At 37.0% G+C, this 15421-nt stretch overlaps 1 protein-coding gene and 1 pseudogene across 1 annotated transcript; both read left to right on the forward strand.

Annotated features, from left to right (window-relative positions):
- Positions 1-1373: 1373 nt before the first annotated feature.
- LOC112509239 (putative leucine-rich repeat receptor-like protein kinase At2g19210) lies at positions 1374-5766 on the forward strand. Its single transcript, XM_025114096.1, has 13 exons — positions 1374-1458; positions 1538-2084; positions 2434-2912; positions 3007-3145; positions 3216-3287; positions 3378-3449; positions 3530-3610; positions 3696-3865; positions 3986-4176; positions 4417-4543; positions 4700-4762; positions 4850-5039; positions 5262-5766. Exons 1-13 carry the CDS (start codon positions 1374-1376, stop codon positions 5662-5664), a joined length of 2619 nt encoding a protein of 872 aa, XP_024969864.1. The 3' UTR covers positions 5665-5766.
- A 2759-nt stretch (positions 5767-8525) lies between these two features.
- Positions 8526-13350, forward strand: LOC112509240 (annotated as a pseudogene).
- Positions 13351-15421: the final 2071 nt, after the last annotated feature.

Below are 15421 nucleotides of genomic sequence, written 5' to 3' on the forward strand. Positions count from 1 at the left end.
CAAATGGCCTGGAGTCATCGCAATTGAACCTCCATGGCCATATGAGCTCTGTCATTGCCTGGATTTGAACCCCGGAAATATGATATTTCTACTACACTCCCTGGACCAGTGTGACACAACCCAAGTAGTTTAGAGACATTTTCAGTACTTGATTATCGTCGCAAGTAGCTAGAACCGTATAGAAATGCATCTAGTTGCACAAACGATGGTGCAATTTCACTAATGACATATCGAGTAAATCAAATTCGAGTAAGATGAAAAACCAACCTGGCAAAATTCAGATTTTGATAGCATACCGAGTCTCCAGCTCAAACATCAGGCGAGTACTCGGAACCTACAAGGTATAAGCATATCTACAACCAAGTGAGATGTTTGTTAGTTATTCAATACCCACAATACAACAACAATAAGTATAAATAATACTTCCTTCGTCCCAAACTAAATGTCCACAATTAAAAACACTGACATAGTTTTAGAAATGTGTAATTATTATACTTTTCAATGAACTAATGACATTTTAAACTTTAATAATAGAGTGCACAATGAATTTCTCCGTCTCATTACTAAGGGTAGAATTAAAAAGTAGGCACTTACATTAAAAGTGGACATTTATTTTGGGACAAACTATAGGCAGATCCAAAAGGTTATTTTTGTGGTTGCACCATAGGCGGACCTATTTTTTTTTAAGTGGTGGCACAATTTGACTATAAAAATATCTATTTTTTTCACAATATTAGTACAAGTATGTTGGTTGGTTCCTTGTCCTTACATAGAAGAGACCCATATTCGAGTACAGTCTACATATATTTTTAAAAACACGAGGTATATAAAAAAACACTAAAACTTAAGGTAAAAACCAACAAATTTGACAACCATGAGACTCGAACCTGGGCCTTTTGTACAAAGGAAGAAGCATTTACAATCTTAAGCACTAAAGTCTTGTGTTAATATTTCAATTTCAAAATCTATATGGTGTCACCCAAAAGCCAATACGTTGACACCATTCAGAAACGTAATTTTTTCCCTTACGACAGAACCACGAAGCGGTGACCCGTGCCACGGTGCCACCATATCTATCCATGTGGGTCCACCCCGGGTTGCACCTTAGCATACAACGAAACAAATTGATAACCTTCTTAAGAATGATAAAAAGAATTACACTATGTCGGGAAAAAACAGTGGTTGCACGGGCGCCCACCTGCACCCTGTGAATCCGACCTCGTGACAAACTAAACCAGAAATATTGACACTTGTTTTTGGGAGAAATGGAGTAATAAAATACTAAATAAAGTAGGAATCTTATAAGTATGTATAAGATGATGATCCCATGTCTAGAAACTAGAAACCAGAAACTAGAAACCAGAGAAATGAAAATGTGTCAAGGTTTTCTTCCAATGTTGGTTTTTCTTGGTTTAATTCTTACATCAACATTGGTTCATGGCCAAGATGATCAATCAGGTACTAAAGAATAACTTCTCAAAATGCAATCCCCAACTGTTTTCTATCAAATCTCTTGATCAACCTCTCTTTCTTGCAGGCTTCATAAGCATAGATTGTGGGATTGTTGAAGGGTCGACTTACACCGATAACGTAACAGGCATAAACTACGTATCGGATACCGACTTCATAGACAGTGGCCAAATCCATAACATATTGCCGATATACAACTCGTTCACGGTAGATACACAGCTTACTACGCTCACTAGTTTTCCTCAAAACACTAGAAACTGCTACACCCTCAAACCAACCCAAGGAAAGGGTAATCGGTATCTGATACGGGCAAGGTTTATGTACGGGAATTATGACTTTAACTGGCAACTTCCGGAATTTGATGTCTATCTTGGACCTGATTACTGGGATACGATGAAATTTAATTCGTCATCTAAACCGGTAAGCATGGAGATTATACATGTGCCATCATCAGATTACATACATGTTTGTCTTGTAAACACAGGTCGGGGAACGCCGTTTATATCAGCGATAGAACTACGGCTTCTAGCGAGCAACATGTATAAAGAAACCGATTTCGGATCATTATACCTTTTTGCACGCGTAAATTTTGGAAGTGCATTTGGAACAATCAGGTCAACCTTTTATTTAACTGTTTCATTCTTTCTTCTATCAAGAACCACTGAACCAACTCACTTAGTAATTTAATATTATCTATCTTGGACCTCATCGGACCGCCTCGAGGCTTACGCCTTGCCTCGTTGAGAGAAAATGCCTTGAGGCCCGTTTCCGCTTTTTAAAACCATGGTGACATCCTTAAACCTAAGGTCATGGATGTAGAAAACAAGACTCGGTCAGAAGACCATTTAACGAAAGAATCCACCTTTTAGAATGTTTTCTCACAACCCTTTGCTTTCAGCGCTCGGATCGTTATCTTTATGAAAACAGAAGTACTAACTACAATTTTCTTGATCCTCAAACTAGGTATAAAGCCGATGAGTATGATCGCCTATGGAGTCCAATTAACTGGCCTAATAGTACTTTCTTATACACACTAGACAAAGTTTCTACAGGGCTTTTCACAACCATTGATCCACCATCAGAGGTTATGAGTACAGCCATTACGCCAAGATACCCGAAGGATTCATTTAACATAGCGTGGAATCCCGATAACACCACCGATAAGTTCTTCATGTACATGCATTTTGCAGAAATTGAAATACTGAAACAAAACCAGACAAGAGAATTCAACATTTACCTGAATGGGAACCTCTCCTATGGACCTTTCTCTCCGCTAAATCATACGACCACGACCATTTATAGCACAGAACCTGAGATCGTAGCACCCTCGTATACACTAGCGATAAACAAAACAAAGAATTCAACCCTTCCTCCCATCATCAACGCTCTCGAGCTTTATACTTTAAAGCACCTACCACAAAGGCAGACAGATGATCAAGATGGTAAGCATAGAATCTGTTTATAACAAAGAAGGTTTAGATACTAGTTGGTTGACATACCTTAACTCCTTTCTTCTGTCTCTATAACGAATATTAGCCACTGCAATGTGGAGCATTAAGTCAAGTTACATCATAAGAAAGAACTGGCAAGGAGATCCATGTGCTCCACAGGAATTTGTTTGGGATGGTGTCCGATGCAGCTACAATGATACCGGGTCTCCTAGGATTGTATCCTTGTATGTATATGATTTCAAAACCGCTTTAGTTTCGATTGCAATAGTTTATTTACAGTTAATTTGAAATCAGGAACTTGTCGACCAGCGGATTGAACGGAGAAATAGATCCTGGATTAGCTAATCTCACAATGATGCATACCTTGTAAGTGTTTATGAAGATAAACAGAACTATGACAAACACAAAAGTTGACTCTTATATCTATATGTTCTATCTTCTCTATTCCTATTTCAGGGATTTGTCAAACAATAATCTAACAGGAGCTGTGCCTAGTTTTCTTTCTGGAATGAATTTCCTGAAGGTCCTGTAAGCTATCTGCCCCTTGAACTAGCATCAGAAGTCTAGTTTCGTCGAATAAAACTGATCTTTTTTTCGATTCGTTATAGCAACTTAAAAGGAAACAACTTCATTGGGACGATTCCAGCCGGGCTCCTGGCGAAGGCAAACAAGGGATCATTGACATTGAGGTTTGGTACCCATTTTTTGACACCATGAATGAAATTTTAACATCTTTCACTGCTTCAGGATTTAACATTTATAACCCATGATCAGTTTCGATGGCGAGAGCACAGGGGATACTCTAAGTTCATGTGGCACAAATCGCTGTAAAAGAAACAGGGATAGCAAAATCATTGTTCCAGTAGTAGCAACAGTTGCTTCACTCTTTGTGATCTTGATTGCACTCACCGCCATATGGATGATTAGAAAACAAATGGCAAGCGGTATGAGAAACACTGCTCTTTAATTCTATAACCTTGTAAAAGAATCTATCAGCAATTCATACATGCATGAAAAACAAACACAAACATAAGGAAGATTGCATGCAGGCAATAGGAAAACAGGCTCGGGGCTGGAAATAAGAAAACAACAGTATACATACTCAGAGGTACAGAGCTTTACTGACAACTTCAGTGTTGTTATTGGGAAAGGAGGATTCGGAACAGTTTACCATGGGTATATTGATGATACTGAAGTTGCTGTCAAGATGCTTTCCGAATCATCACTCCAGGGGGACAAGGAATTTCAGGCTGAGGTAACTTATGTTCCTGCAGTATCTGAACTGAGCTGAAACATTTGAGCATATGCTTACCAAAGGAGCATGGCCCAGTGGTACCCGGGATACAGTTAGAACCCAACCTCCCAAGAGATCAAGGGTTCAAACCTCACCAACGGTGAGGAGTGAGTATTTCCCGTGTATAAATATTATAAACCTAAAAGAAAGTATGTGGAATGAAAATTGCATGGCAAACTAAAGAAGTTATCTCATGTACAGGCCTATCTTCTCCTGAGTGTTCATCACAAAAACCTCACTTCTCTCGTTGGGTACTGCAACGAAGGAAACCACAAGGCGATCATCTACGAGTACATGGCTAATGGGAACTTAGAAAAGCATCTTTTCGGTATTTGTCAAATTTAGACATCTGTTTTTTCTAGATAGATCACTTATTTGAGCTTGACATGGATTAAAAGCTTATCTACAGTTTTTAAGTTCAAAGTGGATGAAGGTATTACAAACACTTGAGACTGAGTGCTACTATTTTAAATCACTTGAGCAGATACGGGTTCAAGTGTCTTGAATTGGGAAGAAAGACTACTAATAGGATGCGATGCAGCACATGGTCCGTAAGCAATTACATCAATTGAACTTGCTTGTATTTTTGTCTTATATCATCAAACTTTTAACCATTTGGGAGTCTATTTTATAGGGCTAGAGTACCTGCATCATGGTTGCAAGCCACCAATAGTCCATAGAGATGTCAAGTGTACCAACATCTTACTGAATGGAACATTTCAGGCAAAACTAGCAGACTTCGGGCTGTCCAAAGCTTTTCCATCAGAAGGTGGTAGCCATATTTCAACAGCAGTTGCTGGCACTCCTGGGTACCTTGACCCTGAGTGAGTTTTCCTAATCTTAACACTTATTAACTTGAATCTACATCCTGGAGTTGCATATATTTCTGGAATTCTTTTATACTTGATATACACCTTAGATTTATGGCTGCATCTCTCTCCTACCGTTATTCAAAATACATCAGAATGATGTCCATACAATTTCCTCTCATTTTATGTTATACATGGATGTTTTGGTATAAATGCAATAAGAATTCTGGCTTGCAGATATTACACGTCAAACTGGTTAACCGAGAAAAGTGATGTTTATAGCTTTGGGGTTGTGCTTCTAGTGATAATTACAGGCCAACCAGCAATAACCAAATATGACAAGGACAACATGCACATAAGTCGATGGGTTAATTTAATGCTGGCAGACGGGAATGTGAAGAATATTGTTGATCCTAGGCTGCTGGGAGATTTTGACATCAATTCAGCATGGAAGGCAGTAGAATTGGCAATGGCCTGTGTTGCACGCACACCCAGCAGAAGACCAACCATGAACGAAGTGGTGATGGAGCTAAATGATTGTCTGGTGATAGAAAGAGCTCGTCAGGAGACACAATCAAAAACTTTAACTGGTCTCATGTCTCTTAATCTGGAAAGTACACATGATCCGAACCCAAGATAGTGAACTAAAAAAACACAATTTTTGTGATATTTGTCTAATGCTTTATTTGTCTATTGTGTTTCTTGGTTTTAGATGTGGTCGCTTTCTAGAATGAGATATAAGACGTCCCAAGCTTAGCTCTTTTTCACTTGAGCTGTTGTGTGTAATAACTAATAAGTGTAACTAAACTTAAGCCATTGGACCCTTGAAAACTCTGTGTTCCCATAGTTGGTCTCTGTTTCCATCGTACTCTTTGTAGGATCCTTTTAGATTTTCATTATTTGGCATTCCTATATCTGAAATCCTTAAATTATGGTTGATGCATGTAACAGTAATTAACAGCCTTGAAAGCTATACAACCTATGGATGGATTTGAACACTTTATAAATAGCTTGACTATTTGGAGCTTAGACACAGAGTTATACTTTATCCTCCTTCCCGGTTGTGCTAGAGCCTAGATAATGATCATTAACGCTAATTACTTTCAGTATATGGCTATTTGATGTGATAATCCATGGCATCAATAGAAAACACTCGTTTTATATGGATCTGAGTAAATTTTTTGTTTCCAAAATTGGCATTGCCTATGAACCCTATTTGTGATGGGGCACTATTTCGTACGCGTTTTGTTGGACACTATAAAATTTAGCCATCCAAGGTCTAAATTAAATTTAAGGCACACTAGATAAATTAGGCAAATGTTTTCACAAGAAAGTTTTGTGCCAATGTTGAATGAGGACCTGTTATGCGATTTTGTAAGAATCAGGACCCGGACCACGACCAGCTTAACCAGTTGCTACTCTAGGACACGGAACCGGGACTGGTTATAACTGGTCCTAGGACAGGTCTTCGATCATCACTATTTCCCACTAGCAAGAATCACCAAGTTGAAATGTTCCAAAATATCATTATTTTCGACCATGCTCGGGAATTACTTGCACAATGGGATCAGTGGCGGTTGAAGCACCAGGGATGCTGGATGCTATTTGATATTTAAGAAAAAGAGAACTTCAATAACATGAGAATAAGAAAGCAAAAGTAGATCAAAACATGAACCGAACTCACTAGCAAATTTTGATAGTGTTTTTTTTGGGTATGAGAGTTTGGTAATTTTTTCTATACCACTTATTTATACTAATGGATGTTAAAGAGGCAAAAGAAAAACAGCCAAAAGATGCAAAAAAGACGGTCACAAAGCCATTAGCTAACGACTAATTTTTCAAAATGCCTTGACTGGGCTTTTCTAACAGGACCCTCGATAACCAGCCATTTTTAACCTAAGGTCTAGAAATTTCGATGAATCTGTCCTCCCTGGTCCCGATGCTTCCTTAACTGGTTACGGGTCCAGCGGTCAAAAAGGGGACCTAGTCCACTTTGATCATATCTATCTGGTATTATACTCTCATATCTCAATTATTGAAACTAATCATGACGTCAATGACGAAAAAGATTGCCATTACTGCAAGTTGGCAATTTCTAATATTTGTTACTAACTACATGACGAAACTATTTTTTTCTGTCAAGCTATTTTATTCAATTTTAAGAACGAAAGAAATCTATCTATAATCATTCTATATAAACTGAGACCACATTAAACAATGTAAAAGCACCAGAAAGAAAGAAAGTTACAAGTACCCAAAAAGATACAAGTCATAAATATAAGAAATACTAGGTTTTGACAGTTTATATTTATTACAAGACAAAGGGAGCATGCCACATTTACATAGACTGATCTGACAATAACGAGCAAATGATATGAAATATTCCAGGAAGTTTCCACCAATTTACTAATCAAAGAATGACGGGTTGATTAATTTGATAATCTTAATTAAACAATGATGGATAATCTTGATTATTTATGGTCTGGCACTATCAACAATTCCGTAAATTCAGCTAGTCAACCCCATATTATAAGATCTTTTAAGGTTTCACTACAGATGTTTTTAGATCAAGCATGATGGATAATGTTGATTAGTTATGGTCCATCACTATCAACAATTCCTTAAGTTGAGCTAGTCAAACCCCTGTTATATTATCTTTTAAGGTTTCATTACAGATATTTAAACCAAGCAGGATGCAGAGAGGCTACAAGGTGAATTAGGATGTCCAGAACGAAGCTGCCCAGCCGCCAAGGGTATGACTTTAAACCAACCTAAACCAAAAACGAACCCAGTATATCTCATTTAAAAGTAGGGTCTGGAAGAGTAGGATGTATGTGGACCTGTCCTCTACTCTAAAGCGTGTGACTTTAAACATGCCCAACTAATTTTAGTTTACAGTCAAGCTTAGGAGATACTAAATTGTGTATGCATGTAACTCTTTATTCAATGGTGTTGTGCTTAAATGAGCAATTCTGATATAACTGACTGAATGTTACATAATCCCTCATCTAAAAGCAAAAACAATACAGGCATGGACCATTTGTCACACGAGAAGGAACATATAGAATGCTCAATGATTGTCAAACAAGTACAGCCATATAGAAATGCTCGGAGACCATCACAGAAGTTGAACCATAGAGAAATGCTTGCAATTGTCACACAAGTCTGAACCATATAGAAATAAAATGCATCACCATGAAGAAAAGAGAGTGCACTTGCATTGAAGACATATTGAGTGCAATAAATTTGAGAAGAAGATGTAAAACCAACCTGGCAGATTTAGGTTTCCCATGCATACCAAGTCTCCAGCTCAAACATTAGGTGAGTAGTTCGAACCTAGAAGGTATAAGCATCCCTTAAACAAAGTGAAATATTTGTTAGTTATTCTACACCCACAACAGAATAAGTATAATTAATAATAAAGTAGGAATTTTTTTAGTATGTATAAGATAATCCCATGTCTAGATAGTAGAAACTTCAAAATAAGGACTTGGTAGAGAAATGAAGATATGGCAAGGTTTTCTTCCGATATTGGTGTTTCTTGGTTTAGTTCTTGCATCAGTATTGGTTCACGGCCAGGATGATCAATCAGGTACTAAAGAATAATTTCTCTAAATAAAACCACTAACCATTTCTATCAAATCTCTTGATCAACCTCTCTTTCTTGCAGGCTTCATAAGCATAGACTGTGGGATGGTTGAAGGGCCATCTTACACTGACAACAGAACAGGCATAAACTATGTATCGGATGTCGACTTCATAGACAGTGGCGAAATCCATACCATATTGCCCATCTACAACTCGTTCACGATAGATAAACAACTTATCACCCTCTCTAGTTTTCCTCAGAACACCAGAAATTGCTACACCCTCAAACCAAACCAAGGAAAGGGTAATAGGTATCTGATAAGGGCAAGGTTTATGTACGGGAATTATGACTTCAACGGACAACTTCCAGAATTTGATGTCTATCTTGGACCTGATTACTGGGATACGATGAAATTAAATTCGTCATCTAAACCAGTAAGCATGGAGATTATACATGTCCCATCATCAGATTACATACATGTTTGTCTTGTAAACACAGGTCGAGGAACGCCTTTCATATCAGCGATAGAACTACGACTTCTGGCGAGCAACATGTATGAAGAAACTAATTTCGGATCATTATACCTCTTCGCACGCGTTAACTTCGGAACCACATTTCGAACATTCAGGTCAACCTTTTAAGAAATAAGTTCACAACCATTTACTTTCAACACTTGGATAGTTTATATTTATGAAAACAGAAGTACTGACTTCTCTTTTCTTGATTCTCAACTTAGGTATAATGCTGACAAGTATGATCGACTATGGAGTCCCATTAATTGGCCTAATAGTACTTTCTTATACACATTAGACAAAGTTTCTACAGGGTTTTTTACAGCCATTGTACCACCATCCGAGGTCATGAGTACAGCCATCACCCCAAGATACCCGACAGATTCATTTAACATAAGGTGGAATTCTGATAATACCACCGATAAGTTTTTCACATACATCCACTTTGCTGAAATTGAAATATTGAAAAGAAATCAGACAAGAGAATTCAACATTTACATGAATGGGAACCACTGGTATGGTCCTTTCTCTCCGCTAAATCATACAACAACCACTATTCATAGCACTGGGCCTGAGACCGTTGCACCTAAGTATACACTCACAATAAATAAAACTAAAAATTCAACCCTTCCTCCCATCATCAATGCTCTTGAGCTTTATACCGTGATGCAGCTCCCGCAAAGGCAAACAGATGATCGAGATGGTAAGCATGTAATCTATCCTTTGATTTATATGAGAATCACCACTTTTAGACGTGACTTAACTCCTTTCTGTCGTATCTATGATGAATATTAGCTGCTGTGATATGGAGCATCAAGTCGACTTACAGGAGTAAGAAAAAACTGGCAGGGAGATCCATGTGCTCCACAGGAATTTGTTTGGGATGGTATCCGATGCAGCTACAATGATACCATGTATCCTAGGATTGTATTCTTGTATGTATACTATTTGAAAACCGCACCCCTCCCCCCAAGTAAAATTTTAGTTTCGATTGCAATAAATTATTCACAGTTACTCTGAAATCAGGAACTTGTCGACCAGCAGATTGAATGGAGAAATAGATCCTGGATTAGCTAATCTCACAATGATGCATACCTTGTAAGTGTTTATGAAGATAAATAGAATTATGATGAATACAAAAGTTAACTCCTATTCTACATGCCGTATTCTCTCCATTCCTATTTCAGGGATTTGTCAAACAATAATTTAACAGGAGTCGTGCCTAATTTTCTTTCTGAAATGAACTTCCTGAAGGTCCTGTAAGCTATCCCCCCCTTGAACTAGCATCAGAAGTCTAGTTTTGTGGAACAACACTAATCTTACTTTCTATTCATTATAGCAACTTAAAAGGAAACAATTTCATCGGGACGGTTCCAGCAGGGCTCCTAGCGAAGGCAAACAAGGGATCATTGTCATTGAGGTTTGGTACCCATTTCTGGACACTCTGCCTGAAATTTTAGTATCTTTCATTGCTTCAGTATTTAACATTTATAACCCAAAATCAGTTTCGATAGCGAGAGCACAGGCGTAAATGCAAGTTCGTGTGACACAAATCCTTGTAAAAGCAAGAAGGATAACAAAATCATTGTTCCAGTAATAGCAACAGTTGCTTCACTCATTGTGATCTTGATTGCACTCACCACCATATGGACGATTAAAAAACAAATAGCACGTGGTATGAGAAGCACTGCTCTTTAATACTATAACCTTGTAAAATAATCTTTAATCATAACTCATGCATGCATGAAAAACAAACACAAGCTTAAGTCCAGAAGATTGCATGCAGGCAAAAGGAAAACAGGCACGGGGCTGGAAATAAGAAAGCAACAGTATGCATACTCAGAGGTTCAGAGCCTCACTGATAACTTCAGTGTTGTTATTGGGAAAGGAGGATTCGGAACAGTTTACCATGGGTATATTGGTGATATACAAGTTGCTGTCAAGATGCTTTCCAAATCATCTCTTCAGGGGGACAAGGAGTTCCAGGCTGAGGTAACTTACGTTCCTGCAGTAAGGACCACTCATATATGTAGTATTCTGAACTGTTAAATTAGAACCTGGGATAGAACCACGTTGGACAGAAATGAGAACGCGTAGATGGACCTGTGGTATAACCATGTTAGACAAAATACCAAATGGAGCCTTCCAGTCGGTGTTGAGAGTTGCATCGATTACGGATAAGCTGAGGGAAGATTGAGGTGGTTTTGTCATATTCGTAGTTCGAGAGATGGCGGCTGTAGAGACGAGGGTACAAAGTGAGACGGCCGAGGAGGATGTGGGATGGGATACTAAGACTGGATATGGCGGCTTTAAGCATTTCTTAGGACATGACTTATGATAGGAGTTCTTGGGGACACAAGAGTAGGGTAGCAGACTAAGGGGTATCTAGAAGGGAGAAAGAAGCTAGAGAGGTAGAAAATAATGGACAGGGTTAGTGAGTCGGTAGTTAGGTTACCGAAAACTTAAGTTGGTAGAAGTGTGTTGTTTCCACACATTTTGTATGTTTTCCCTATACTTGCTTCTACTTATATTATTGTTTCTTACTTATATCTAGTTTCTCAAAATTTAGCATATTTGTCATTCTCCTTTTTCCAGTTTTATTGTTGTCGTTTACTCTTATCTAGCTTTTCATTTGTTAACATATCTATTCTTCTCCCTTTCACAAACCTTTCACTAGCTGGGGGTCGTCATGGAAACAGTCGCTCTGCTATTAAGTTAGAGGTCATGTATTCATACAACCCCCCCCCCTCCAAGGACCCCTCCAGGTGGAATATACTAGGCTGGTTTAGTTTGGTTTTAACTACAACATTGAACATATTCTTACAATGAGAACCAGCTAATAAGAAAAGGTGTGGAATAAAAATTGCATGGCAAACTAAAATAATCTCTTATGTACAGGTCTATCTTCTTCTAAGCGTCCATCACAAAAACCTAACTTCTCTTGTTGGGTACTGCAATGAAGGCAGACACAAGGCAATCATCTACGAGTACATGGCTAATGGGAACTTAGAAAGGCATCTTTTCGGTATTTTCCATCATTCGTCATTGACATTTCAGTTTTAATCTAGACATCCATTTTTTTCTCAGTGGTCATCTTAAGTTCTTAACCTTGACATGGATAAAAAGCTTATATATACTTTCAAATGAATCAAGGTACTACAAATACATAAGACTAAGTGCTACTATTTTAAATCACTTTAGCAGATACGAGTTCGAGTGTCTAGAATTGGGAAGAAAGACTACAAATAGGATGTGATACAGCACATGGTCCGTAAGCAAATTATTTTGAATCTACTTGCTTGTATTTTTGGCTTCTATGATCATGAAGATCTTTAACCATTTGGGAATCTATTTTTAGGGCTAGAGTACCTGCATCATGGTTGCAAGCCACCGATAGTACATAGAGATGTCAAATGTACCAACATCTTATTGAATGGAACATTTCAGGCAAAACTATCAGACTTCGGGTTGTCCAAAGCTTTTCCAACAGAAGTTGGTAGCCATATTTCAACAGCAGTTGCTGGCACCCCTGGGTACCTCGACCCTGAGTGAGTTCTCATGATCTTATACATAAAAGTTATATTTACCGTCATTAGAAATAATAAGTTTCAGAAAGAGGATGTAATTTGGTAACAACCTTTCTTATTTGTAATTTTTGGAAATTACATCCTGAAGTTGCATATGTTTCTGGAATCCTTTTGAACTAGATATACACCTTAGATTTTACAAATGCTCTAGGTTAATAAAACCACACAATTTCTTCTCGTTTTATGTTATACGTGAATCTTCTGGTGTAAATGTAATAAAAATTCTGGCTTGCAGGTATTACACGGCAAACAGGTTGACCGAGAAAAGTGACGTTTATAGCTTTGGGGTTGTGCTTCTAGTGGTGATTACCGGCCAACCAGCAATAACCAAATATGACACGGACAACATACACATAAGTCGATGGGTTAACTTAATGCTTGCAGAAGGGAATGTGAAAGATATTATTGATCCTAGGCTGCTGGGGGATTTTGACATCAATTCAGCATGGAAGGCAGTAGAACTGGCAATGGCCTGTGTTGCCCACACACCCAGCAGAAGACCAAGCATGAACGAAGTGATGATGGAGTTAAATGATTGTCTGGTGACAGAAAGATCTCGTTGGGAGACACAATCAAATAATTTAACTCGTCTCATGTCTCTTAATCTGGAGAGTGCAGATGACCCAAACCCGAGATAGTGAACTAAAAACACATTTTCTTATGATATTTGTCTAATGCTTTATTTGTCTCTGTGTTTCTTGGTTTTAAATGTCGTCTCCTTCTAGAATGAAAAATAAGACTGAACAAGCTTAGCTCTTTTTCACTTGAGTTGTGTGTAATAAGTGCAACTAAACTTAAACTATTGCACCCTTGACCCTTGAAACCTCTGTGTTCCCATAGTTGGTTTCGTTATTGGCATTCCCATAAATGAAACCCTTAACTTTATGATTAAGTTATAATTGATGCATATTTATCATTAGTTTGTAATCAGACATAAATTTATCCTCTTATGTCAGTCTTGAGAGCATAAGCATACAACCTATGGATAGATTTGAAACACTTCATAATAGCTTGACTATTTGGAGCTTAGACACAAAGGTACATAATATCCTCCTTCCCAATTCTGCTAGATAATGATCATTAACAACATTCTACAATCAGATACCTAAAAAAGGTACTCCTATTCCAAATAATCACTAACAAAGGGACATTCCCATATTAGATAGATAATGTACATTTTATAATTGTTTTGATTTTTTCATGGGAAATCGAATTGGAAATTAAGATAATCTCTTTGAACTGGATTAAGTATAACAAAAACTCTTGCAAATCTACTTAGTACATCACTAACAGCGAATTCCAACATAATTTATTAGACCAATTTTCCTATTTCGTATCATACGCCAGACACATTCATTGGTCGACTCTTGTGGTCGAACACAAACAATTCCAGGAATATATTGCCAGGCACAAAATCAGAAGATACTAGGAAATAAGCAACACTTACTAATCAAGCAGCATTGAGGATGAATATCATTATACAATCAACATCAAAAAATTCCTTCATTATCTAAAGGCACTGTTAATATCTAGCAACACTATAAAGCAAAACTAATTGGATTTTTCAGGTACTTGACTGCTAATGTTTAAAATTATCGAGAAAATCTCGCCAGTGATCACAAACACAAAGTTAAGATACCTCTGCAAACACAATGTTGACCTAGAAACACGAAGAAGACGCGTCGAAAGCAAATGATCCGCCTGATTTTCATATAATCACATCGATGCGATGGGTTTGTTTGGTTATCGTCGTCGTCGCGACGGAATGCATCACCGGTTGAACAGAAAACCACCGGTGAGTTTCATTCCACTCCTAAAGCAGAAAAAAAATAGTAATATTTAATATTTATTTATTATCGTATATTTGTTTTGAAATTTGTTAATGTATTTGATTTGTAATGTTAAACTTTTTGGTGTTATCTTTGTAAGAGTTGGGTTCACGTACGATCAACGTGTTTTTGTAAGACTCGTGAGACCATTTTTTACACTTGAAACTTCACAGCAATACACCATGAAAGTAAAAAAAAAATCGAATATTCACAGCAAAAACAATGTGAATGTTACTTTTACAACGTTTTGTTATGAAATTTCAAGTCTAAAAAAATGGTCTCACCAAAATAGGTTGGTTTCAAGTAAGCATGAGACATGTTTGTAAAATAAAAAATACGTGTAAAAAAGTTTTACATTATTATATATTAATAAATATATTAAATACTATAATTTTTCCATTTTAACTTATAATTAAAGTTATTTTAAGAAGAAAAAATTGGATATGTTTTTTAGATAAATAAAATAAATGGAGAAAAGTCTAAAAAAGCTTAATGGACTTTAATGTTTAGAATGGTTAAGTCTTTGAATAATTTTTTAGAACAAATAAGTTCTTGAACATTTCAAAACCTGTTAAGTTACTTCTTGGACTTTATAAAACCTGTTAGATGCATCCTTATAACATATACAACTGGTTAATGTGATAAAATAATGAAAACAATCTGGGAAAAAAAAAACCCATTAGAATTTCATGTTTTGAACGATTAAGTTCCTGAACATTTTTTGAACCAAAAAAATACTTACTTCTATGAAATGAAACAAATATACCAAAAAAGTATTTATGTTAATTATAAGTTACAAAAATATGGATGCTTGTTTTAAGATGAAATAAATATTTGTCTTTTTGATTTTTTTAAATTATAGTCTACTTGTTAGTGGTTT

This window comes from Cynara cardunculus, assembly GCF_001531365.2.
Source record: "Cynara cardunculus var. scolymus isolate 2C chromosome LG 3, CcrdV1, whole genome shotgun sequence".
Classification (NCBI taxonomy): Eukaryota; Viridiplantae; Streptophyta; class Magnoliopsida; order Asterales; family Asteraceae; genus Cynara; species Cynara cardunculus.